Source organism: Dermochelys coriacea, chromosome 6 (genome assembly GCF_009764565.3).
Source record: "Dermochelys coriacea isolate rDerCor1 chromosome 6, rDerCor1.pri.v4, whole genome shotgun sequence".
Lineage (NCBI taxonomy): Eukaryota > Metazoa > Chordata > Testudines > Dermochelyidae > Dermochelys > Dermochelys coriacea.
The window spans coordinates 2,057,603-2,083,475 of record NC_050073.1 but is presented as its reverse complement, the minus strand read 5'-3'; the positions used below and the strand labels follow the sequence as shown (position 1 = coordinate 2,083,475).

General features: G+C 48.3%; 1 protein-coding gene and 1 long non-coding RNA gene across 8 annotated transcripts in view; one reads left to right on the top strand and one right to left on the bottom strand.

The window, feature by feature from the left end:
• The window catches only part of STX1B (syntaxin 1B), a 26,729-nt gene extending 9,388 nt beyond the window's left edge, over nt 1-17,341 (top strand). Inside the window, exons 2-10 of the mRNA XM_038404823.2 lie at nt 4,954-5,028; nt 6,692-6,791; nt 7,772-7,846; nt 7,987-8,060; nt 9,717-9,825; nt 10,308-10,381; nt 10,734-10,871; nt 13,237-13,347; nt 14,405-17,341. Of these exons, the coding sequence (XP_038260751.1) occupies nt 4,954-5,028; nt 6,692-6,791; nt 7,772-7,846; nt 7,987-8,060; nt 9,717-9,825; nt 10,308-10,381; nt 10,734-10,871; nt 13,237-13,347; nt 14,405-14,485 (837 nt within the window). The 3' untranslated portion in view covers nt 14,486-17,341. The remainder of the gene's footprint in view (nt 1-4,953; nt 5,029-6,691; nt 6,792-7,771; nt 7,847-7,986; nt 8,061-9,716; nt 9,826-10,307; nt 10,382-10,733; nt 10,872-13,236; nt 13,348-14,404) is intronic.
• Nucleotides 13,830-25,873, bottom strand: LOC122460761. 7 transcript variants are annotated; one of them, XR_006282251.1, is made up of 5 exons: nt 25,542-25,873; nt 25,391-25,447; nt 21,371-24,467; nt 14,583-14,848; nt 13,830-14,390 (listed from the first exon to the last, which is right to left on the bottom strand). It is a non-coding gene; the product is annotated as an uncharacterized LOC122460761 (long non-coding RNA). The 7 variants fall into 7 exon arrangements; XR_006282252.1 differs by having other exon boundaries at nt 14,593-14,848; XR_006282253.1 differs by lacking the exon at nt 14,583-14,848.

Below are 25,873 nucleotides of genomic sequence, written 5' to 3'. Positions count from 1 at the left end.
GGCTAGAGGTGCGCAGTCAAAGGTAGAGAGATGCCTTGACACAAATACACACTGGGATACATCAGTAGTGTGTGGCTGTGTTTGACTCACAGCCACAAAACCGCAGCTGTGCACAAAAGCACACAACCAGGCAAACACGCTGGCCTGCAGACACACGCACAGCGACTCTCATGGACTGAGAGCCATAGACACACACACACACACAGAGCCAGGCACAAATACACACACACACACACACACACACACACAGAGCCTGTGTGTGGTGTGGCCGGGCAGGCTGGTGAAAGGGTATGGATGGCTTGTCTCTGGGGAGGGGTCAGGAGGAGAGATGGGGGCGCCGGAGGGCCAGACAGGCCAACAGTAGAGAGAACAAGCAGTGGGGAGCAGTCTAGCTATGCTTTGGGGGGACCCTTCCTTCCCATATGACAACAGAGGCTACAGGGAGGACACCTGAATCTTGAACACCCCACTCCCCGCAACACAACACCCCCTAGCGCCGCACTGGGGCAATGCGGCCAGCCCTGACTGCCCGGGGAGAGCGCCCCCTATTGAGCCCCCACCCTGCTCCTTGCAGCACAGCGCCCCCTAGTGCCGCATTGGGGCATTGGGTCAGCGCTGATGCCACTCCGGAGGCAGGTTATTTTGGGGGTGACGCGTTCCTGGAAGGACAGTGGGAATGTGATAGTCCCCCAAGCAGAGGATGCGCTGCCCTCCGCCCCCTTTCCCCCCCAGCCACCGGAGCATGTGCGTTATGTCACCGCTCCAACACACCAAGCAGTGACCTTGAAGTGAAGGAGACGCATGAGAGATGCGAGCCAGAATACCCTCCAGGAGCAAAACACACAGACTCCGCCTCGGCCACAGCCCCTCCCCAACCCATCTTCACCCCTCCAAGTCTCGATCCCAGACCCCTCCCCTCCCGGCGCACCTTTGGGACACCCCATCTCTCTCCAGCTTCAGGGGGATGGGTCTTTCTCCCCCCAGCTCTGGGGTGGGACCCCCTGGCCCATGCCGGAACACTCCCTGCAGTGCTGAAGCTCTGTCCAGGGAGCATAGCCCACCCAGGGGGGTTGTTCCCACACCGGTAGTCCAGACCATGTCGCCTGGGGTTAGATCAAGTTTGGAAAGTGTCTTATGTAAGTGGAGTATAGTCGTGGCATAGACAGGGCTGCATGTAGGGCTGTGGCATGAGGAGCATTAGATAGATAGATAGATAGATAGATAGATAGATAGATAGATAGATAGATAGATAGATAGATATGAGGGTATATGGAGAGAGAGAGAGAGATACATGGATGGGAATAGATAGATAGATAGATAGATAGATGGGGGTGTAGTGGGAAGAGATGGGGTATATAGGGATGGATAAATAAAGGTAGGGTTGGAAGAATTTGATTTTTTTAAAATTAATTTTGATGTTTATTTTTAAGGATTTTTTTCCGATTTTTGTCTATTTAAATTTTCACTGGTGCAGAAAATTATAGGGTTTAGGCAATTTTTTGTGTTTGTATTGATTTCAATTTTCATAGTTGTGGGAAATTCCCTGGGGGCATGAGGCCATAATTATTTAATGGCAGGAGACGCTGAGATTCAAAAAGCGTTGTAACTGTTACAACACCAATTGTTTACATCACATGTCAATGCATAGGCGTATACTTAAATCAAACTCTCCTCTCAGGCAACATCTTCCTTACTTTGCCCAGCTGTCAGTTTCAGTTATTATGGATGCAAATATTTTGTTTCATTGCTTTGTGTGTGTGTAGGGTGAAATCATTGTTTAACAATAAAAATTAAATCCTTCAAAGCCTAGATCAGTGGTTCTCAACCTTTCCAGATGAGTGTACCCCTTTCAGGAGTCTGATTTGTCTTGCGTACCCCCAAGTTGCACTTCACTTAAAAACTACTTGCTTACAAAATCAGACATAAAAATACAAATTGTGTCACAGTGCATTACTACTGACAAATTGCTGACTTTCTCCTTTTTACCCTATAATTATAAAGTAAATCAACTGGAATATAAATATTGTACTGACATTTCAGTGTGTAGTATACAGAGCAGTATAAACAAGTCAGTGTGTGAAATTTTAGTTTGGACTGACTTGGCTGGTGCTTTTCATGTAGACTGCTGTAAAACTAGGCAAATATCTAACTGAGTTGATGTACCCCCTGGAAGATCTGTGTGTACCCCCAGGAGTACACATACCCCTGGTTGAGAACCACTGGCTTAGGTAAAGGAGTCTGTAGCTAGCTGAGCTAAGTATCAGAGGGGTAGCTGTGTTAGTCTGTATCCACAAAAACAACGAGGAGTCACCTTAAAGACGAACAGATTTATTTGGAGTGGGATTTTTACCCATGAAAGCTTATGCCCCAATAAATCTGTTTGTCTTTAAGGTGCCACCGGATGCCTCGTGGTTTTTTTTAGCTGAGATAGATCATAGTTGCAGAGAGATCCATATCTGAGTAGAGACAGAGAGAGAACTAGATACATAGGTGCAAAACTGGTTGGAAAACCATTCCTAGAGAGTCATTATCAGTGGTTCACACTCATGCTGGAAGGGCGTAATGAGTGGGGTCCCGCAGGGATCAGTTCTGGGTCCAGTTCCATAGGCGCGGGAACTGGGGATGCGAGGGGTGCTGCAGCACTCCTGGGCTCCTGACTGCCAGCCCCGTGCCTGGGGTCCCAGCTGCCACTCCATGCACCCCGGGTTTCGGCTGCCATCCCCACACGCCCAGGGTCCCAGCCTCAGCTCTCGGGGGTGGGGGAGTGGATGGGGTAAGCGGGCTGGTTTTTATCACCCCCACTATTAAAAATGTTCCAGCACCACTGTCCAGTTCTGTTCAATATCTTCATCAATGATCTAGATAATGGCATAGCGAGTACACTTATAAAGTTTGTGGACCATACCAAGCTGGGAGGTTTCAAGTGCTTTGGTGGATAGGATTAAAATTCAAAATGATCTGGACAAACTGGAGAAATGGTCTGAAGTCAATAAGATGAAATTCAACAAGGACAAATGCCAAGGACTCCACTTAGGAAGGAACAATCAGTTGCACACACACAGAATGGACAATGACTGCCTAGGAAGGAGGACTGCGGACAGGGATCTGGGGGTCAGAGCGGATCACAAGCTAAATATGAGTGAACAGTGTAACACTGTAGCAAAAAAAAGCGAACATCCTTCTGGGCTGTATCAGCAGGAGTGTTGTCAGCAAGACACGAGAAGTAATTCTTCCGCTCTAATTAGGCCTCAAGTGGAGTATAGGGTCCAGTTCTGGGCGCCACATTTCAGGAAAGATGTGGACAAATTGGAGAGAGTCTGGAGAAGAGCGACAGAAACGATTCAAGGTCTAGAAACCATGAGCTGTGAGGGAAGATTGAAAGAACTGGGTATGTTTAATCTGGAGAAGAGAAGACTGAGAGGGGACGTGAGAACAGTTTTCAAGTATGGGTGGGTGAGATTCTGTGGCCTGCATTGTGCAGGAGGTCGGACTAGATGATCAGAATGGTCCCTTCTGACCTTAGTATCTATGAATCTATGTAAAAGGTTGTTACAAGGAGGAGGGAGAAAAATTGTTCTTCTTAATCTCTGAGGATAGGACAAGACGCAATGGATTTAATTGCAGCAAGGGCAATTTAGATTGGACATCAGGAAAACCTTCCTAACTGTCAGGGTGGTTAAGCCCTGGAAAAAATTGCCTAGGGAGGTTGTGGAGTCTCCATCATTGGAGATTTTTAAGAGCAGGTTGGACAAACACCTGTCAGGGATAGTCTAGGTAATATTTAGCCCTGCATGAGTGCAGGGGACTGGACTAGATGACCTCTTGAGATCCCTTCCTGTCCTATGATTCTGTAGATAGATCTACCTGTCCTCCAAAACAAATCTCTGTCTATCCATCTCCATACACACACCCCTCAATCTGTGGGATGTAATGGGTTAGAGTAGATGGGGCTAGGAGTCAGGATGCCTGGGTTCTATCCCCGGCTTGGTAGGGGAGTGGGGTCTAGTGGATTAGAGCAGGAAGGGAGCGATGGGGGTCAGGGTTGCTGGGTTCTAGTCTTAGCACTGCATGACCTTGTTCCACCCCCTTTGGCACTCTGTGCCTCACTTTCCCCAGCTGTTGTAGTAGATCTGTTCCTTCTTTAGGCCAGGCTGATTTTAGTGTTTGGTGGGGAAGGATGGATGGGGAACCCCTGTGAAATTATTTAGGGGAACCCCTCCTCTTAATCTCTTGCCTCCCACCTCCCTCTTCCCTCCTCCTCTGCCAAAACCAGGCACAGCATCGCCCATTGTTAACCGTGGGGTGGATGCAAGACCCCAGAGCCACCCCTGTCTTTAGTGGGGAGCACTGGGTCCTATTCCCTGAAGGCTTTTGGCCTAAAGAGGGTCAAAGCCAGGGTCTCAATTTTTCCCCTCTCCCAAGATTCAGCCTCCCTGTCCAGCCAACAAACTACTCCAGGCCCAGGCTCTGTTGGCCTTTGTAGGCCTTGCAGCCACCCTGGGCAATATGGTGTATAGGACAGCACCCCAAAGTATTGTTGCCAACTTTGGTGGATGATTCCTGGAGGTTTGATCACATAACATTAACTTTGATGAAAGATTCTCCTTGAATCCTGGAGGCTCCAGGCCAATCCTGGAGGGTTGGCAACCCAAGTGGGGATAGATCAATCGATAGATAGATAGATCGATAATGGGTGTTTCAGCAGAGTTGTGGGTGGGGGAGCTCATGGCTTGAACAGCATAGGGGAACTGCAGATTGGTGTCACAGGGCATTTTATGTCCTAAGTTGCAGGACAACTGCTGCGCTCCACCCCAGAGGTGGCTGCATCTCAGGGCTGGGTTGCGTGATACATACCTGCCCTCCCGTAAATTGCTCTAAGGTGGCCGCTGGGATCCATGTGCATCTGGGGGAGACAGCGGAGGGGTCTAACGTCTTCTCTTCTCTCCTCTCCAGGCCAAAGACAGCGACGATGAAGAAGAGGTGGTTCATGTGGACCGGGATCATTTTATGGATGAATTCTTTGAACAGGTGAGAGATGAAATACGAGTTGGTCCCGGTTTCACCGGGAGTCTCCCGGAATCGGGCTCTATCTCCCGGAGGCTACTGAAGCCAAACCGGGAGATTTTAGGCGCTAAAAGTTCGTCGGCACAGCAGGGCTAAGGCAGGCTCCCTGCCTGCCCTGGCCCGGCGCCTCTCCCGGAAGTGGCCGACATGTCCCTGTGGCCCCGGAAGGGGAGAGGGGCTCTGCGCACTGCCCCTGCCCTGAGCACCAACTCCGCGGAGCCCATTGGCTGGAACTGCAGCAAATGGGAGCTGCGCGGGCGGTGCCTCCAGGCAGGGGCAGTTCGCAGAGTCCCCTGCCCCCCCTCCAGGGGCAGGGCACGGAGTCTCCTGCCAGGAGCCCCCTCCTGGAGCCTGCACCCTGCAGCCCCTCCTGCACCCCAACCCCTCCACCAGCCCTGAGCCCCCTCCAGCACTCAAACTCCCTCCAAGAACCCGCATCCCTCACCCCCTCCCACAGCCCAGCTCCTCTGACAGCCCTGAGCCCTTTCCAGCACCCAAACTCCCTCCCAGAGCTTGCACCCCACACCCCTTCCTACACCCCAACCCCCTGCCCCAGCCCAGAGCCCCCTCCAGCACCTAAACTCTCTCCCAGAGCTTGCACCCCACTCCCCCTCCTGCACCCCAACTCCCTGCCCCAGGTTCAGCCCAGAGCCCCCCCCCACACTCCAAACCCTTCGGCCCCAGCCCAGAGCCCGCACCCCAGTCCTCTGCCCCAGCCTCGTGAAAGCGAGTGAGGGTGGGGGAGAGCGAGCAATGGAGGGAGAGGGAATGGAGGGAGCGGGGTGGGGCCTCGGAGAAGGGGCGGGGCAGGGATGGGACCTTGGGGAAGGGGGTGGCGGGGGGGGCGGAGCAAGGGAGTTTGGGTTTGTGTGACTAGGCAGTGGCAACCCCAGTCCTACTCCTCACCCAGCTGCCACACCCCAGACCTGGCTGCATTTTAGCCCATTAGCGCGTAACACGGTGTTTCTGTGTAACCTGAAATAACTTCTGCCAAGGCAGGTGGTTCTGAATTAGCACGCAGCTGGCCTCATTAATATTCAGACAGGGTGATTAATAGGCAAAGGAGCTCACTAACGATGCAGTTTGTCCTTCGCACGCAGGTGGTGATGTCGTAAATTATACACCTAGCCTAGTTAACTCTGCAGCCATGGCAGGCAGGGTGCGGGGGGCAGGAGGAGGTTCATTTCCAAGGCCACAGCATGATGCTAGGGGGCGATATGGGGCAAGACCCAGGGCCTTAGCACAGCGCCCCCTAGTGCTGCGCTGGGGCATTGGGGCCAGCATGGAATGCTAGGGGAGAGTGCCCCCCACCGACCCCCCGCCCCGCTCCCTGCGGCACGGCACCCCCCCCACCGAGCATCCCCCCGCTTCCTGCGGCACGGCGCCCCCCCACTGAGCCCCGCTTCCTGTGGCACGGCGCCCCCCCACCGAGCCTCCCCCCTGTTCCCCTGCCAAGCCCCCCGCCCTGCTCCCTGCAGCACGGTGCCCCCCAGCCGAGCCCCCCACCCCGCTCCCTGCGGCGCCCCCCACCAAACCCCCCGCCCCGCGCAGCGCAGTACCCCATGCTGGTATGCCTGGAGATTGCGGTGGCCCCCGTGCATGTATCGGTCCGTCTGTCCGTCCCCAGGTGGAGGAAATCCGCGGCTGCATAGAGAAGCTGTCGGAGGACGTGGAGCAGGTGAAGAAGCAGCACAGCGCAATCCTGGCTGCCCCCAACCCAGACGAGAGTGAGTTGGGGGATGCCCCAAGCTGGGGGGCGTCTCTGAGCCCCATCGCCTGCCTGCTCTGCTGGGGGGAGAGGGGGATGGAACCTAGAGGAGTCCATGCCCCCCCTTCCTTCCTGCTTCCTTCATCTATCAACCCAATCACCCCTTTATCCACCTGCCTCCCGACCTACCTACCTACCCCCAGCCCCCCCACTGTGCACCCATCCCCCCTTCCTTCCTCCTTCCTTCATCTATCAACCCATTCACCCCTTTACCCACCTACCTCCCGACCTACCTACCCCCAGACCCCCCGCTGTGCACCCATCCCCCCCTTCCTTCCTCCTTCCTTCATCTATCAACCCATTCACCCCTTTACCCACCTGCCTCCCGACCTAGCTACCTACCCCCACACCTCCCCGCTGTGTACCCATCCCCCCCTTCCTTCCTCCTTCCTTCATCTATCAACCCATTCACCCCTTTACCCACCTACCTACCTGCCCCCAGACCCCCTCCGCTGTCCACCCATCCCTCCCTCCCCCTTCCTCCTTCCAGCCATCTCTCTGTGCCTTCATCCCCCCACCCCCTCCAGCTATCCATTCCTCCCTCTCGCCCCCTGGTCCTCCATCTGTCCAGCCACCCACCCGTCTGTCCGTCCACCAGTCCTTGAGCCAGCCCTCCATCTGCCTACCCAACTGTCCGCCCCACCCTCCATCTATTCGTCACTCTCTCCCTCCATCCCTCCCTCCATCCTGTCATCGGCTGCTGCCTGTGTGCGCACCTACCTATCCGTAGCCACGCTTCTCTCCATCCGCCCTTTATTCACCCAGCCGCTCTGGGCCCCGACCCCACCCCGTGTGGAAGGGGGGCAGGGAGGGGACTCCCCAGGGGGCGTGCCTGCCATAGGGATCCCAGGGGGCCAGGAAGGTGGCCTCACCCCCAGTGTGGGAGGCGGGCAAGGTGGAGACTCTTCCATCTCACGCCCCTCTCTTGCCCCCGTGCAGAGACCAAGCAGGAGCTTGAGGACCTCACGGCCGACATCAAGAAGACGGCCAACAAGGTGCGCTCCAAGTTGAAAGGTACGAGCCCAGGTGGCCATATTGACTGGTCCTGCACCCCCTCCCCTCCAGGGCATATCACTCCACCCTGAGAAATAGTCCCCTTCTTCCATGCCAAGGGGGTCCGCAGCTCTGACCCTGATCCTCATGTCTCTATGCAGCCATCGAGCAGAGCATTGAGCAGGAGGAGGGGCTGAACCGGTCCTCGGCTGACCTGCGGATCCGTAAAACACAGGTATCCCTCCGCCCTCCACCCCGGACACAGGTATCCCTCCCCCTGACACAGGTATCCCTCCCCCTGACACAGGTATCCCTCCGCTGTCCCCCCCCCCGACACAGGTATCCCTCCCCCTGACACAGGTATCCCTCCGCCCTCCACCCCGACACAGGTATCCCTCCCCCGACACACGTATCCCTCCGCCCTCCCCCTGACACAGGTATCCCTCCCCCTGACACAGGTATCCCTCCGCCGTCCCCCCCCCGACACAGGTATCCCTCCGCCCTCCACCCCCGACACAGGTATCCCTCCCCCTGACACAGGTATCCCTCCGCCCTCCACCCCGACACAGGTATCCCTCCCCCTGACACACATATCCCTCCGCCCTCCCCCCCGACACAGGTATCCCTCCCTCCGACACAGGTATCCCTCCGCCCTTTCCCCCTGACACAGGTATCCCTCCGCCCTCCCCCCCGACACAGGTATCCCTCCCCCCGACACAGGTATCCCTCCGCCCTTTCCCCCTGACACAGGTATCCCTCCCCCGACACAGGTATCCCTCCGCCCTCCCCCCCGACACAGGTATCCCTCCCCTGACACAGGTATCCCTCCGCCCTTTCCCCCGACACAGGTATCCCTCCCCCCGACACAGGTATCCCTCCGCCCTTTCCCCCTGACACAGGTATCCCTCCCCCCAACACAGGTATCCCTTCGCCCTCCCCCCGACACAGGTATCCCTCCCCCCGACACAGGTATCCCTCCCCCTGACACAGGTATCCCTCCGTCTTTCCCCCCCGACACAGGTATCCCTCCCCCGACACAGGTATCCCTCCGCCCTTTCCCTCTAACACAGGTATCCCTCCGCCCTCCCCCCTGACACAGGTATCCCTCCCCCGACACAGGTATCCCTCCGCTCTTTCCCCCTGACACAGGTATCCCTCCCCCCAACACAGGTATCCCTCCACCCTCCCCCTGACACAGGTATCCCTCCGCCCTCCCCCCCCCCCGACACAGGTATTCCTCCACCCTCCCTCTAACACAGGTATCCCTCCGCTCTCTCCCCACCCGACACAGGTATCCCTCCCTCCTCGGTACCTCCAAATACAAGTATCCCTCTGCCCTCACTCCCCCAAACACAGGTATCCCTATCCCCTCAGCCTTCCTCTCCCTAGACATAGATATCCCTCCACCCTCGCCCTCCCAGAAACAGGTATCCCTCCGCCATCACGCCCCCACAACACAGGTATCCCTCCACCATCACCCCCTCCCCCAACATAGGTATCCCTCCGCCATCACCCCCCCCCACAACACAGGTGTCCCTCCGCCATCACTCCCCCCCAACACAGTTATCCCTCCGCCCTCCCCAAACACGGGTATCCCTCTGCCATCACCCCCCCAACACAGGTATCCCTCCATCTTCCCGCCCCCAATATCCCTCCCTCCTGAAGCCCTAGCCTCAGCATCATCAAGTTCCAGAGCCATCCTCTCTCTTCCATCCCTTCCTTCCCCACCTCTCCAGCTCGCTCCCATCACAGCTCCCCGCATCCCTCCCTCCACTAAGCCGAGGGCGGATCACTTGCAAGCTCACTCAGCACCACAAGCTTCCGCCACCGAAGGGAACCAAAAAGAAATAGTCCCGCTCTGCGTCTCTCACAGTGTCTCCCTTCCCCCCAGCACTCCACCCTGTCCCGTAAGTTCGTGGAGGTGATGACGGAGTACAACGCCACCCAGTCCAAATACCGGGACCGCTGCAAGGATCGGATCCAGAGGCAACTGGAGATAAGTATGTCTGGATTCGGGGGGAGGCCGTTGCAGGGTGGGAAGCTGTGGCTTTGTGTGTGTGTGAGAGGGGGTGCGGCACTTCCCCTTGCTGGTGGGAATCAGGGCCCTGGGGGGGGGGTGTGCGTGCGTGCGTGCGCACACCCTCAAAGTGCTGAGCGACCCCAGTGCCCCAGTGCGGCGCTAGGGGGCGCTGTGCTGCAGGGAGCGGGGGATCAGCAAGGGGCGCTCTCCCCGGGCAGTCAGGGCCGGCCCCGATGCCCCAGTGTGGCGCTAGGGGGCGCTGTGCTGCAGGGAGCGGGGCAGGGGCTCAGCAGGGGGCGCTCTCCCCGGGCAGTCAGGGCCGGCCCCGATGCCCCAGTGCGGCGCTAGGGGGCGCTGTGCTGCAGGGAGCGGGGGATCAGCGGTGGTGGAGGGAGGGGGATTTTGCTTCCATCAGCCCTGGAGCAATGGGCCAAGGCCACTGACCTTCTATCCCCCTCACAGCTGGCCGGACAACCACCAACGAAGAGCTCGAAGACATGCTGGAGAGCGGCAAACTGGCTATTTTCACTGATGATGTAAGTGTCAGGACGGGGATGTCACCCAAAACAGGGCTACCCATGTTCCAGACTTGGATGGGAGACCAAGTCAATAGCCCAGTGCAGCACTAGCGGGTACTCCCCGCCGCCCCTCCGGCAGTCAATGCTGAACCCAATGCCCCAGCGCTGTGTTAGGGGGGCGCTGTGCCACTGGGGACAGTTGCATTTCAGCACAGGGCGAGCAATCCCCATGTAGCGTCGCTGTGTGCGCTGTTACTCTGCTGCCCCACCCCAGAAGTGGCTGCATTTCAGCAATGGCTGAGCACTAGAAGGCCCTGGGGGATGGTGGGATGCTCGTTTCTATAATCCAGACTCCCTTCTGCTTCCACAGATCAAAATGGACTCACAGATGACAAAACAGGCTCTGAATGAGATCGAGACCCGACATAATGAGATCATCAAACTGGAAACCAGTATCCGCGAGCTGCATGACATGTTTGTGGACATGGCTATGTTGGTGGAGAGCCAGGTTAGAATCTGCAGTGTTCTGGGTCTAGAGTGGGCTTCAGCCTAGAATCCGCAGCCTTCTAGATGGTGGGGCACAGGAGCTGTGGTTAAGAACCAGCAGAGTTCTCGATCTTGGAGCCCAGAAACTATTTTCGACAACCCACAGCCTTCTGCATCATAGAAACTATGCACTGTGATCTAGAACCCCAACAGTTCTAGATTGTGGAACCCATAAATGATGGTCTAGAACAGTGGTTCCCAACCTTTTCTCTGCCGTGGCACAACTTGAGCTCCAGGGGCTCTTCTCCTCCCCTCCCGCAGCTGGCATCTGTAGGAGGGAAGGGGAGGGGCAGAAGAGCTAACCCGTTGCTCACACAGGAGGGGAAGGGGGGAAGAGAGGGATATTGAGCTCTGATTGGTTGCTCCACTCCTGGAGGAGGCAGGTCAGTGAGGCAGATAACCAATCAGAAGGCAGCTTTCCCCCCTTTGTAGTTTTTCAAAAAATTCCTTGGCACCCCTGTTCAGGCCTGACAGCACACCATAGGGGAAACACTGGTCTAGAACCTGCAGGGTTCTGAACTTTTGGCCCATATTATCCACAGCCTTCTGCATCATAAAACCAGTTACTGTAGGCTAGAACCTACGGAGTTCTAGATTGTGGAATCCATGAGCTGTGGTCTACCACATACAGGATTCTAGACCTTGGGACCCATGAGCTATTGTCTAAAGCCCACAGTCATCTGCATCCTAGAACCCATGTACTCTAGAACCTGAAGAGTTCTGGATTGTGGAACCCATTAGCTATGTTCCAGGGTTCTGAACCATGGGGCCCATAAGCTATTATCCACAGTCTTCTGCATCTTAGAACCCAAGCGTTTTTGCTAGATCCAAGAGAGTTCTGGATCAATGAACCCATGTGATATGGTCTGGAACGCATAGGGTTCTATACTGTGAAACCTAGGAGATTATTACCTCAAGTGGAGAGCATTCTGCATCTTAGCACTCAAGAGTTATAGTCTAGAACCTGCCGCTATCTGGAACATGGAACCCAGAAATAAATCTCCAACCAGCAGAATTCTAGATCATGGAGCCCATGAGCTATGCTCTAGAATGTACAGGGTTCTGTACCTTGAACCCATGAGATTATTGTCCAGATGCCTTCTGCATCCACCAGCCTTCTGCACCTAAATGCAACAGTCTGTGTTCTGAATTATGGAATCCATGCATTATGGACCGTTCTGGCATGATAAATCCTAGAATGAACTATTATCTAGAATCCACAGCCTTCTGCACCTTAGAACTTAGATGTTGCACTAGAAAACCCAGAAAGTTCTGTATCATGGAACCCATGAAACATGGCCCATAATTTACAGGGAACTGTAACCTAGAACCCCTGAGATTATTACCTCAACCTGACAGCTTCATGAATCTAAGCCTCCATGATCCCGAACCTGCAATGGTAGTCTAGAACCGATAACGTTCTGGATTTCAGAGCCCATGGTTGGCTTCAGCATTTCAGGATTAGCCAAGTTGTCAGTCCTTTGAGCCACTAAAACCTCAGAGGTCTTTTGTATTACAGAACAGTGAGAGTTCTGGATCGTGAAAGACATGAGCACTGGTCGAGAACATAATACATTGTGGGACACAGGACACTTGACAGTTAGATGGGTTCCCCAGTCTAGAAACCAGAGAGATCTGGATGGTGATGCTTCTGAAGATACTTACAGCTGCATGTGTTCTGCCATCTAGAACCCATAGCGTTCCAATACTCTGGGGCCAGGAAAAGTGCTAGAGAGAGTCTCCAGATGGTGGGTGTGCTATCTTACACCCTACCATAAGGTGACGGTTCACTCTGGAACTCTTCTAGAACATCAGTAGATCGAGGGTGCACGTTCTAGGCTCCAGAATGTACAGCGTTACAAGTTCTGAAACAGGCTCACCAATCTTTCAAAGGTTCTGGCACCCGGGAAGCACTAAATGGGGCTGCTTTGTAGAGTCCATCAGGGGCTGCAAAGGTGTCCCATGGTGTGCATTTTTAAGCTCACAACAAGATTTCCAATTCAGCCATTGGCTTCTCTCCAAAGGGCTGCCAACCAAGGCCCCATTGTGATGTTGTGACGGGGACTCTTCTCCCACGAGAATCTGGACTGAGGCTCATGAAACTCATTGCATACAAGACTCAGAATAGCTTTCAGATAAAATTCACTGCTGATTTACAGCACCCTCCTAGAGGGGAAAGGCCCCATGTCCCATTCCCTGCCCCCTTAAGCAAGCCAGTCCCATTTTGGAGCCAATGCCCCCTGCAGGGGAAAGAGCCCGGGTCCCATTCCATGAGATGGCTGGTCTTTCTGTGCTGGTTTACCCCTCACCTGGGCTCTCTGTTTCAGGGGGAGATGATTGACCGCATTGAATATAACGTGGAGCACTCCGTTGACTACGTGGAAAGAGCTGTGTCCGACACCAAGAAAGCTGTAAAATACCAGAGCAAGGCTCGGAGGGTGAGTGCGGGGATGGGGCGGGGGGCGGGGGTGTACCCAACCTGCTCTGCAATGAACCCTCTTCAGCTGGGGAGAGAGGCTGAGACCCCACAGAAACCCATACACATATCTTGTCCATCGCCACCCAAGGCAGGTCATCCCCAAGAGCGTCCTCCCACCGCAGAGAGGGAGATGCCCCACCGGAGCCCCTCTAGCCGGTCCCCTCCCTTCTCCTGTCTCTCTCTCTCCATCACTCCATCCCCAAGGCCTTTCTCTTTCCATGGAGAGAGAGAGACACGCTTTGCTAATTTTGTGTGTGGCAGTCTCTGTCTATCCACTCCCTTCTGTCTTGGCCCCCACTTCCCCTGGCTGTCGAAACACTGCTATCCCAGCCCTGGCCTCCCCCGCACCCACAGCTCTGCCGGTGCCCCTCACTCCCGACCCGCATCCCTCTCCTGTCCCAGCCCCACCTCCCTTGGCAGGGCAATGAGGGATCTCTGTCAGACTGCTACCTGCCAATGTGAATAAACAGATGTGATGAGTCTAAGAGCGGGAGAGGAATGACGCTCTGGTGAACATGAGGATCAGGGACATCCTTTGTTTCCGTCAGGAGATGGAGAGATCTAATGAACTGTGGACCCCTGGGTTCTATTCCTGGTTCTAAGAAGGGAGTGGAGTCTAACAGGATGGAGCCAGGGGAAATAGAAGCCCAGACTCCTGGGTTCAATTCCTTATTCTATATATTGATGGTGATTTAATAAATCACCTTTTTGTGCAATGGAAATAAATAAGAACACTTGGCCGTAGCTCCATTGGGGCCAATGGGGCCAGATCCCCAGCTGGGGTCACTCAGCCATCGCTCCATTGGGGTCAACAGGACCAGATCTCCAGGTGGTGTGAATCCATGTAGCTCCTGTGATTTCCGCCAGCTGAAGATTTCACTCACCCTGCTCGTTGTGTTGCTGGTGCCCAGTCCAGCCATGAAGGTATTAAAATAGCCATTAACATCTCTCCTTCTCTCCCTCTCTCTCTCTCTCTCTCCCTCTCTCTCGCTTCCTGGATCCCTGGGGTAATGTAGAAGAAAATTATGATTATAATTTGTTGCGTGGTCCTTGGTGTAGTTCTTGCTTCCTCAATTGGGGGGACTCTGGGGTTGTAAATTAAAGCAAAAAATATTATAATAATAATAATAATAATATAATAATTTAAAGAAAAATTGTACATGCAATGGATATAACAGCACATGTTCCAGCTACCTATACATACACTCCTTGGGGGTCAGCAAATCTAAGTTTCTTGTTCTCCGCCATCTTTCCATCCATCTCTCCATCCCCCAGATGCCTGGGTTCTCCCCAGATCTTCCGACATCCTTGACCACTGGTAGGAGGGTGTCGATTTGTCTCATAACCACCTTTGGGATCACAGTGACCCAAAGCTCTGGTTCCTCTTCACATCAGGGCTTAGCCTGGAAGGATGATGTGGTGATCTGTCCTTTGTTAACGCTATCGTGTTTTGGGTTCTGCTGGGGATGGTGTGGCCAATAGTAGAGGGGAAAAATACCAGTAAAATACATGGGAAACTAGCATAACAGGATATTATCCTGTCAATACTAGAATGTTAAGGAATGCCATAGTGATTACCAATCAGTTGTTATGAAAAAAAATACCAGTTTTTTCTAGGAAATACTACAGTACCTGAATCTTACACTGTCAATACTAGCCCACTGAGGAAAAGATGAGTCGTTATCCATCAGTCATTATGGAAAAAATACCAGAGAATTATATGAAACATTAGAGCAGCAAACTATTACAATATCAGTACTAAAATATTAAGGAATATCAGAATGATTACCAGTCAGTCACCGGTGGGGGTGGGGGACAGACTGCTATATAAAATACTAGAGTAACAGGAAACAGTGTTCATACTAGAGCATTGAGGAATTCAAGAGCATCCAATTATACCTGAGGATGAATGAAGCACGATCCCAAAATACTAATAGTAACATACTAGTCCTGCAGTATCCAGGAAAACTAGAGTACTTGTATTAACATATAGAGGAATGCTACAGCAGACTCCAATGCTATAGTATCAATGCTACAGTATCAATGCTACAATATCAAAAATGCTAGAGTACAAATACTGTCGTTCCAAAGAATGCTGTCATATCTCAGAATACTTCAATATCATTGTTACTGCATCCAGATGTATGAAAGCAATGCTACTACAGTGCCCAAGAACCCAAACTGCTTCTACTGCAGTACCCAGGAATAGTGGAGTATTTATGCTACACTAGCAAGAATGCTAGAGTACTGATATTACAGTAGTCATGAATACTGGAGTAGCAATACAATAGTATGTAAGAGTGTTAAAACTGTCCAGATTAAGTCATCCCTCATCAGAAGATATGAGAATACTACAAAATACTCCAGTTTCTAAAGATACTCCAGTATGCTTGACTTGGGGAAGTACATGGCTATTCCAGCTCACGCCTATTTCCAATTACACATGCCAGGAATGGTTGCCACTATGTCAGGTGTTATTGAAAAAGAAATGAGCATTACTACAGAAATGCTACAAAACCAAATAATACTCCAAGCTGTGAACAAAAAATATTATTAAGTTATTAATGATCAGGAAATGTATTACACTACTCCAGAGTAACAATACTGTGCCATTGTAAAATATACTAGAATAATGTACACTGACCAGGCAAATGACACAGTACTTGAGGGTAATAATAGTAATACATGATCTCAAATACAACAGCCTTAGGAAGGATATTACTGTGGTGTCCTAGTGCAATGTTGGCTCCTACAACCTAAGCCCTCACAAAATACTGGCGTATAAGTACTCCCAAACACTACACCCTTATAAAACACTAGAATAATATTCTAAAGTAATAACAGCTCCCAAATACTAAATTCTTGTAAAATACTAGAGTAATAATGGCATCCCAAAATGCAAACACCATATAAGATACTAGAAAAATAAGGGCTCCCAAATACTACAACCTTATAATAATTCTGCAGCAATATAGAGTAATAATGGCTACCCAAATATTACACCCTTATAATACATTCAGGTAATATATAAATACCGGACATACAGGTTTCTGGGGAGGAAAATCCCACAGTATTTTAGACTAATAGTGGTGCCCAAATACTACACCTTTATAAAATTGCTTGGATACTATACATAATGACTGGTAATTATTAGTAATAAATGCTAAATTGTATGTCTATGGAAAAATATCATAGTATTCTAGAGTAATGGGCTACACATTTATTTAAAAATACTAGAGTTATATAGAGTAATGTTGAATATGCAACATTGTGCCTAAGAAAAGAAAAAATACAATATGCTGGAGTGAGAGTAAGTGGCCAAGTAAATACGTCCTTGATAAATATATTAAAGGAATATGGAGTAAAAATGGATATCCAAATAGCATCTCTTTGAGAAAAATACTATGGTAGTCTTCAGTAACAATGGCTTGCCAAGATCTACACCATTGTAAACATCTCAAATATTATACCCTCATTCAAAAAGAATCATAGAATAGGGCAATGGTTCCCCACTAGGGGTCTGGGCCCTCTGGGGAATCACAAGCAGGTTTCAGGGGGGCCGCCAAGCAGGACCAGTGTTAGACTTGCTGGGGCCCAGGGCAGAAAGCTGAAGTCCCACTGCACGGGGCTGAAGCAGAAGCCTGAGCAACATAGCTTCAGAGTGCCCCCTGTGGCGTGGGGCCCTGGGCAACTGCCCTGCTTGCTACCCCCTAATGCCGGTCCTGGCTTTTATATGCAGAAAACCAGTTATTGTGGAACAGGTGAGACATGGAGTTTTTATAGCATGTTTGTGGGGCCTCAGAAAGAAAAAGGTTGACAACCCCTGGAATAGAATATAATAACAATGAAACCCAAATACTGCATTCATATACAAATATTGCACTAGAGTATATTAGTAATAGCTCTGTGGGTAATACAATTATAGTACAGAATAATAAGGGATGTTCAAATATGCCCCTGAAAAAATATTGCAGAAACCTAAAGTAATATTGGATAGCCAAGCAATACATAGCTAAAAAATACTACAGTATTCCAGAGTAATGGTAGTTCTCCTAATACAATATTCTTATAAAAATGCTAGATTGCTATAAATTATAATGGATGCCTAAATACTTTACCTTTTTATTTTATATTTGGAAAAAATACTATAGTATACTATGGTAATACTGACCCTCCAAATATTACACCCTTATAAAAGATACTGCAGTACTCTAGAATGTTACTGTTTTCCAAAGAATGCATCCTTAAGGAAAATACTGAGGCAATATAGAGTAACAGTGAATGCTGAAATATTGTTCCTCTGGAGAAAATAATACAATATTATAAAGCAATAATGGCTCCCCAAATACTATACCTTTTATAAAAATGCTAGAGTAATAACAGATGTCCAAATACTGCACAGTTATAGAAATGTAAGACTAATCTAGAGTAATACTGGCTATATTTGATTGCTGCAGTAATCTAAAGCAATACTGGTCCCCAAATACTATAGCTCTGCAAAATACTGTGGTAGTCTAGAGTAATAATGATTATCCAAATATAGCACTCTTATAAAGACCCTGGAGTATATAGTTTAATAGTTGCACTTAAATATAGCCTTGTAAAAATACGATAGTAATCTAGAGTAATAATGGTTCTCAAATGCACTCTTGTAAGAATACTAGAGTAATTTTGAGTAACAATGGCTCCCTGAAAAAACACTTATAAAAATATTTCAATGATATAAATTACTCATGACTCCAAATCACACTTTTGTAAGAATACTAGAATAATCTAGAGTAACCATGGCTTGCAAATACAGTTTGGAAACGATTCTCACTCGAGATTATGCTAGCATTTGTATACACTAAACTTCTATAAATAGTGATCTAATTAATAGTGGCTTCTGAATACACTTCTAGACTAATTTAGAGTAATAATATCTTCCAACCACACTTTGGAAACAAATATTACTCTAGATTATTCTTGTTTTCTTTAAAAAATACTTCTCTAAGAATAGTAACCTAGAAAAATAATGGCTCCCAAAACATGTTTATAATAATACTATAGTAAGTTAAAGTAATAGTGTGTCCCTAACAGACCCTCAGAAAATCATGGAATAATGTGCAGTAATAACCGGTCCCAAATACGCCCTTGTAAAATACTAAAGAAATTGGAGTATTTATGGCTCCCAAGTATGCCATGATAAAAATACTGGAATAATAATGTATCTCCAATGGCTAGTCCTCCCAAATTACACTGCAGCATTCTGGAGTAATAGCCCCAAACGCTGCCATGTCACTATGATATTGGGGTTTATTACTCTAGTACAGTGGAGTATTCCTACAAGTATCTGGGGCAATTATTCTGGGATGCTGCACGGAGAGTGGGTTTTTTGTGGGGGGGTGAGGTTATCCCAGAGCAATATCAGCCACACCTGGGTATTAACAGTCTTCAAGGCACCCTACGGTGGAACTATCTTGTGGCCAAACGCCACTGAGAGCTTTGGCCTCAGGAGGGAATAGGCATAGAGGAAGGGACTAGATTGCTACAAACCACGTGGTGGGGCTGTGGCTGGTCCCTCATCCCAGATGGAGGGGTGGTCAGGCTATGAGGAGACACCCCATCAGGACCCATCTAGCCCGTACCCAACTGGGGCACAATCATCCCTGACCATCTGCTGCCCCGGAATCCTGCTTTACAATGTCCCAGCAATGGGGCGACATAATTCTGTCCCCGTACCTTGTCCTTACCCACTAGGTCGTTTTCCTCACTACTGTGTCACACTGTTGCATTTTATAACATACGTGGGTGCACGCACACACACACACACACACACACACACACACATATATATAGTGTGTGTGTGTGTATTTCTGTTTCTATACATATGTGTGTGTATTCACACACATGCTATACACAACACATTTCTGCATGCTGCATATAGTATACATTAATGTATGTGTATCTACCTATATGTATATGCATAGGTGTGTATTTACTTATTTGTGATTTTGTGTGTGTGTGTGTGTATCTGTGATTGTGTGTGTATGTGTGCATATGTATATTTGTGATTATGTGTGTGTGTATATACACTTACACATTATATATATATATATATACATTCTAGTTATGCTATATAAAACTATATCTTGTGGATAGGTAGATAGATCGAGATACATATGGTGTATACTATATATCTGTGTTTGAGTGTCTAGCTCAGTGGCTGTAGACACAGCTGTCAGTGCAGCTGTAGTTAAATCCTGGTCACGGAGAGTCAATCTGCTGTATTTGAGGTGGGTCCCACCGGCCCACTCTCTGACTGGGAGTGCGGGCATCCTGTCTAGATCAGGGAGAAGAGTGAGGAACATTGTTTTGTGGGGAGCACATACAAACACACCAAATATACTATACAAGCGGGGTGGGCATGGAATAGGGCCAGGTCACTGCTGGTGTCATTCAGCTTTGCTTCACTGAAGGCAAAGAAGATGGTAGTTTTATACCAGCTGGGGATCTGGCCCAGTGGGTGTGAGACTATATTGGAGGCAATGTGTATGTATATGTACCATGATAGATAGATAGATAGATAGATAGATAGATATGCATATGTGTATATATGTGTGTATTTGTATCTTAAATATCCTACAGATGTGTGTGTATATATATATATGTGTGTGTGTGTGAATATAATTATTAAATATACTATAGATGTCTATATATGTGTATGTATTAGATATATTATAGATGTGTGTATATAAACATGAATATTAAATATGGTATATTTAATTAAACCTCTATAATATATTTAATATTTCTATTGTGTGTGTGTATATATATATATAAAGATACACAAATATACAGCATATTTACTGTTTATGTGTGTATGAGTATACATAGACAGACACATCTATAGTATATTTCCTATATATCTGTATGTCTGAGTAAATATATTTAAGATAAATACACACATCTATAGGATATTTAATATTTATTTGTATATTCATATATATAAATAAAGATACATAAAGACACATCTACAGCATATTTATTATGTTTGTATAGATAGTATATTTCTTATATATCTGTATGAGTGCAGATATATTTATATATAAATATAAGTACACATATATAATACGTGTACAATATGTATATTTACTATACATATATCTATATCGCATATATATAATATATATCTCATATATAGATATATATACATAGATATATGTGTAAATATTTAGATTTATATATACATACACACATACATATGTATAGGAAATATACCATACGTGTCTATATCTATCTTTATATAAAAAATATATGCATATCTTTACTATGTGTATAATATTTATATATATGTTGTATATAAATACACACATACATATATAGTAAATTTACTATAGAAGTTTATCTGCCTTTATATATGCATATATATGCACACACATACACATATATATGAATATATAAAATATCCTCTGTGTGTATCGTTATGTATAAATATATATCTACATTCCCATATACATAGTAGCTATACTATATATGTGTGTAACTATGTATACACACATATATCACAAATATGCTATATACATATGTATTCATACACACAGTGTGTCAAAATATACTTGATATACAAAATATACACATACACACCGCATACACACACACACACACACGCATACAGAGCCAGATTCCCAGCTGGTACAAATGATGATAGTTCCATGGATTTAGCACCACTAACCATTTCTCTCAGCTGCGGCTTGGCCCCAGGATCTAGCCGTTATATATAGTATGTGATCTGTGTGTGTGCTCACAATCCCTGTACCTACCTACACAATCTCCATTCCACCGTGTCTGTATTCCCAGCACACCTTCCAGGAAAGAAAAAAAAAGAACAAACCAAACTTAGATTTTTTGATCTTTTTTAAACAAAACACAAAAGCGAACAAAAAAAAAGCTGTTAAAAAAAGACTAAAAAAACAAAACAAATGCGGGAGAAAAATTCCTACCGAGTTGTCGATGTCCCTCAACTTCCCTTTTTTTGGGTATTGAACTGTGTATTGTTTCAGTGTGGGCTGTTTTCCTGTAATCTGTGGTGTGTTTGCTAAGAAACAAACAAACAAATAACATCTTCATTTTTTCTTACCTTCCTCCCTTTCCTGTTTCCACTTCCGTTCTCTTCCTCTGCCCCTTTTCGGTCTGTGTGGCATTAAAACATTTTTAAAAAGACAAATGAACTGGAGAAAAAAAAACACTCACATTTTCCCCCCTTTTGCTGCTTGGAAACATGTAAAAGAACAGCCAAAATAAATTAGTTTTCCAATCACCGCATGATCTGGGATCCTGTCTGGATTTATCACTCCTCTATTTCCCCCGCCCCCCCGCATCCCCATTATTTGCTCCATTTTGGATCGAGAGAGTTTTCCCCTCCCTCTCTCTGAACCTGAGAGGAACCAATGTTTTGTTCCAGATCGGAGCTGTGAGATGGTTTTGGCCGGATAAATAGTAACACATCACACGCCTACACACGCACATAGTGAACTGAGGATGTACAATATTGAGCGGTGGTGCAAATGCACCTGCCCAACCATAGAATGAACCAATTCGGGGGGGCATGCAAAACACAAGTGCGTTCTCGCACACACAAGGCCTGATTTCCTCAAGCAGGGGGCAGCATTTCACACATACACACAGAGACACCTAAACACACCCCTTCATGGCCAGCTTGATACAAACCCCAACAAATTAAATCACCTCCCACAGCTGTGAAGGTGGGGAGCTTCTACCATTCCTCATGGACAGGGTATCTCTGGGGCAGATATAATTCCACCTACTGAGTGAAGAACATATCACCCCTCTTCTCTACCCCCCCCAGCTCAGCCAGGCACCCTGGGAGTGCTCCAAAAACCAGTATCCTTCCCTCTGAGGATGCAGGGTGGAGGATTCCACTCCACAAAGCCCCATAACCTTCCCTCGTAGGTTAGGTTTTCCAAACCTTTTCTCATTTTTGTTGCTCTCCTCTGGACTCTCTGCAATTTATGCACGTCTGGCCTAAAGTCACAGGACTCCAGCTGAGGCCTGAGCAGAGCGGGACAATCACCTTCCGTATCTTACCTACGACACGCCTGTTCATACACCCCAGAATGATATTCGTCATTAGCCTTTTTTCAGAACTACATCACATGGCTGATTCAGCTCCAATTTGTGACCCACTGTCACCCCCCAGAGCCTTGCCAGCCATCTGACCCCCTGCCCACTTAGTCTCCATTTTGTAGCTGTGCGTTCGATTTTTTCCTTCCTAAGTGAAGTACTTTGAACGTGTCTGTATTGAACATCCTGGTGTTGGCTTCAGACCAATTCTCCAAGCCGTCAAGGGAGTTTTGAGTTTGAATCCTGTCCTCCAAAGGGCTTGCCACCCCACCCAGCTCAGGTCATCTGCAAATTGAACAGCGCACTCTCTTTTCCATTAGCCAAGTCATTCGCGAAAATGTCAGATGGGCTAATACCGGACCCAGGACTGACCCCTGCAGGAGACGCCCTCCTGACCCTGTCACCTCATCCGTGTGAGGCGCGCCCATGAACGCTACCAGATCTATGTGTGGCCCTGGATTTAACAAAGCAGCCAGCACGGGGTGACTGTGGTGGCACTGTTAGGCCCTGATCATCAACGCTATGTAGGCTCCTAACTTCCTTGAAGTCTGTGGAAATGAGCTGAATGAAATACAGTCGAGGATCTGGATTTTATAAACACACAACAGGCTTCGCTTTTGTGCCTGCAGGTGCCGATTCAGCCAAGCAGCTGGTCAGAGCACGAACGGGATGGATTTGCTGGCATCGCCTCTCCGGTCCTGTGCAACCAAATCCATCCCTGCTCACTGCGGCACGTAAACCTGCCTGTGAGATGCCAACCTGTCAATGGGCTTTTGAGTGCCTTGTCCGATCCCTGCCTGGAGCTTAAAACCCTGTGGCTAGCTCAGGTGTCTTCCAGCAAGACGGCCAATCTAGAGCTGACGTTTTGGGCCAATCCACCGCCTCCTTTCGGAGCGTCTCTGTCTTTGGATCAGACTCAATGAGCCGTTGGCTGCTTCGTGTAAATCTGGGCCGCCCGTCGATCCGTCGGGGTCCATGGGACGGCTTGCTTTAGCGAAGGACTTAACGAGAACAATAAGTGGCTTCAGATTTAAGCACGTGCATAAAGTTAAAGGCATTCACAGCCCCGTCAGTTTCAACAGGAAAGTCAGTTTCAGCCGGCGTGTCAGTTTCGGCAGGCTCACAGGCCCCATTGGTTAACAGGAACATCTCCCCCCCACTCCTCTCCTTCTCTTCCTCTGGGCCTATTTTGCCATTCGTTCCTTCCATCCCTTCTGCTGTGTGTAAATATTAACTGAGGAGCACGGGTCATTTCCTTTTGCCTGCTGAGTTCCCTTTTTCCCTCTGAATGCGCTTCTCCCCCACCCCCAGCCTGGTTGCGGAGCATTCAAGTGTCACTTCTGGGCGTTTGCTTCAGATTTTTTAATCTATTTGTTTTAAGTCTTTCTTTCTTTTTTTTTTCCATTGGAAAGCAAATGAATTGTCCGATTCTTCCGGTTTTCAATGTCTGTCCTAATGTGCGTCATTAAAGCCAGCGGCTAATTGCTAAACCTTGTCCCACTCAAGCAGGCTATGTAGTCTGTCCTCTTGCATAGCACAAGCCACAGAATTTCACCTGGCAACCCTTGAACTTCACCCAGTGATTTACATTTGTCTGAAGCACATTGTCTAGAAAGTAAATGATTTAAGACAACCCAGATCTTTTAACTCCAGGCTTTGCTTTGCTAACATAGACTCACCAGCCAGGCTTTTCAGAGAGTTTGATTATGTATATGCAGAATGCAGACGTTTCATTTCATTAGACATTAAAGGCCTGAAGAGATCATCCAGTCTGACACAACCCAGAGAATTTTCCCCCACCCCACTCCGCCCGTGATTCCTGCATTACTTTGAGTTTGAGCAAGAGGGTAGCCTGTAGAGACACAGCCAATGTCAAGCTAAATGGTGCCATGCTATGGAGAATCTGTTGCATCTTTCATGTTGTTGACGCTGAATCTTGAAAGCATATGAGATCAGCTTTAAAATATACCAAATGTTAGGTTATCGGCCTTCCATTTTGTTAACACTGCATTTTGGAGCTTTTCTCTGCAACCCTATTGACTAAAAACTTGGTTTTTAAAAAACAATTTGACAGCTGAGATTCCCCCATCATCACAGGACACTGGGGCTTTAGAGTGAGTGCCAGCTGTCGAGAGAGTTGCAACGAAAATCTCCAGAGTTGGCCACACTGCCATGAAAAAATTTGTCCCTTGTTTCTGGACTGAATTTGTCTTGTTTCACCTCTCAGCCACTGGGGCACCTTCTGCCTCTTGGAGATAATGCACAATCAAATCTAGCACAATTTGTGGCTTAAAAATATCAGGTTGAACTTCCCTGTCCCCTATAAAAAGATGAAGATTCACCAGCAAGGGTTAGACTTCAGAATTTACCAAATCGGGAGAAGAACACAGCTATCCCTCCTTAAAATTAATGGTCAGATTCATCCCAATACAACTCATCCACCAGCAAAATAGATTAGGATTTAGTCCCATAGGACCAAACAATTCGTCTCAGTAAGAATAAATATTTTGGGGCTAAAATACTGGGGTGAAATTACACTAAAACGAAAAAATAGTCATTCTTCATCTCATTCATTGTGCCCATCAGCAAAAAGATCAAAGACTAGAATTTGATAGGAGCACACAGTTTGTCTCAGCAAGCATGAATATTTATCAGGTGAAATCCATGCTCAGAAAAAAAACAGGAAAGAGCCACAAGATATTTTCATCTCCTGCGGAAGGTTTAGAACTTAATCCCTGGCTTGACTGCAATTGTAATATTTTTTCTCTGCAAAACTTTTGTCTCACGGGTTTGAAAAAAAATGCTTGCATGTTTTAATGAAAAAAAAACCTAAAACATTAAAAAAATGACAAAAAAAGAACAAAAAAACCCCAACCAACCTGGTTTGAGATTGTGGTGTGTACCCTTTATTCTTCTGCCTTGTGCTCTGCTCTCATCTGGAACGAGAGACAAAAACAAAGCAAAAACAACAAATGAATGAAAAAAATTTAAAGTCTGTGTGGGTTCAAAAAAAAAGCACTCAAAAAGCACCTGTCTTCTGTTGTCTGTTTTCCTTTGGTTCTCATGGTTTCCGTGGTGCCTTTCGGTTGTGTCAGCTCTCTACAACTTTCTCTCTTGCCCGCTTCACCTTTCTGTCTGACGCACTGCATCTCTGAGCAACCTCCTTGTGGGCGCTTGCCAACTTTCTAGCTGGCGCTCGTCGGTTCTCAACAACTGTCCGGCTCTCTCCAATTCTCAAATGCCTCTCCCTCTCCTCAGCTCGCTCTTGTCCCCTTTTCCTCTCCAGCTGTCCCTTCCAGGCCCGCGTCCCCGTCTTGGCCCACCCTGTGCCTCCATTCGGGCCAAACGTGTGGACCCCTACC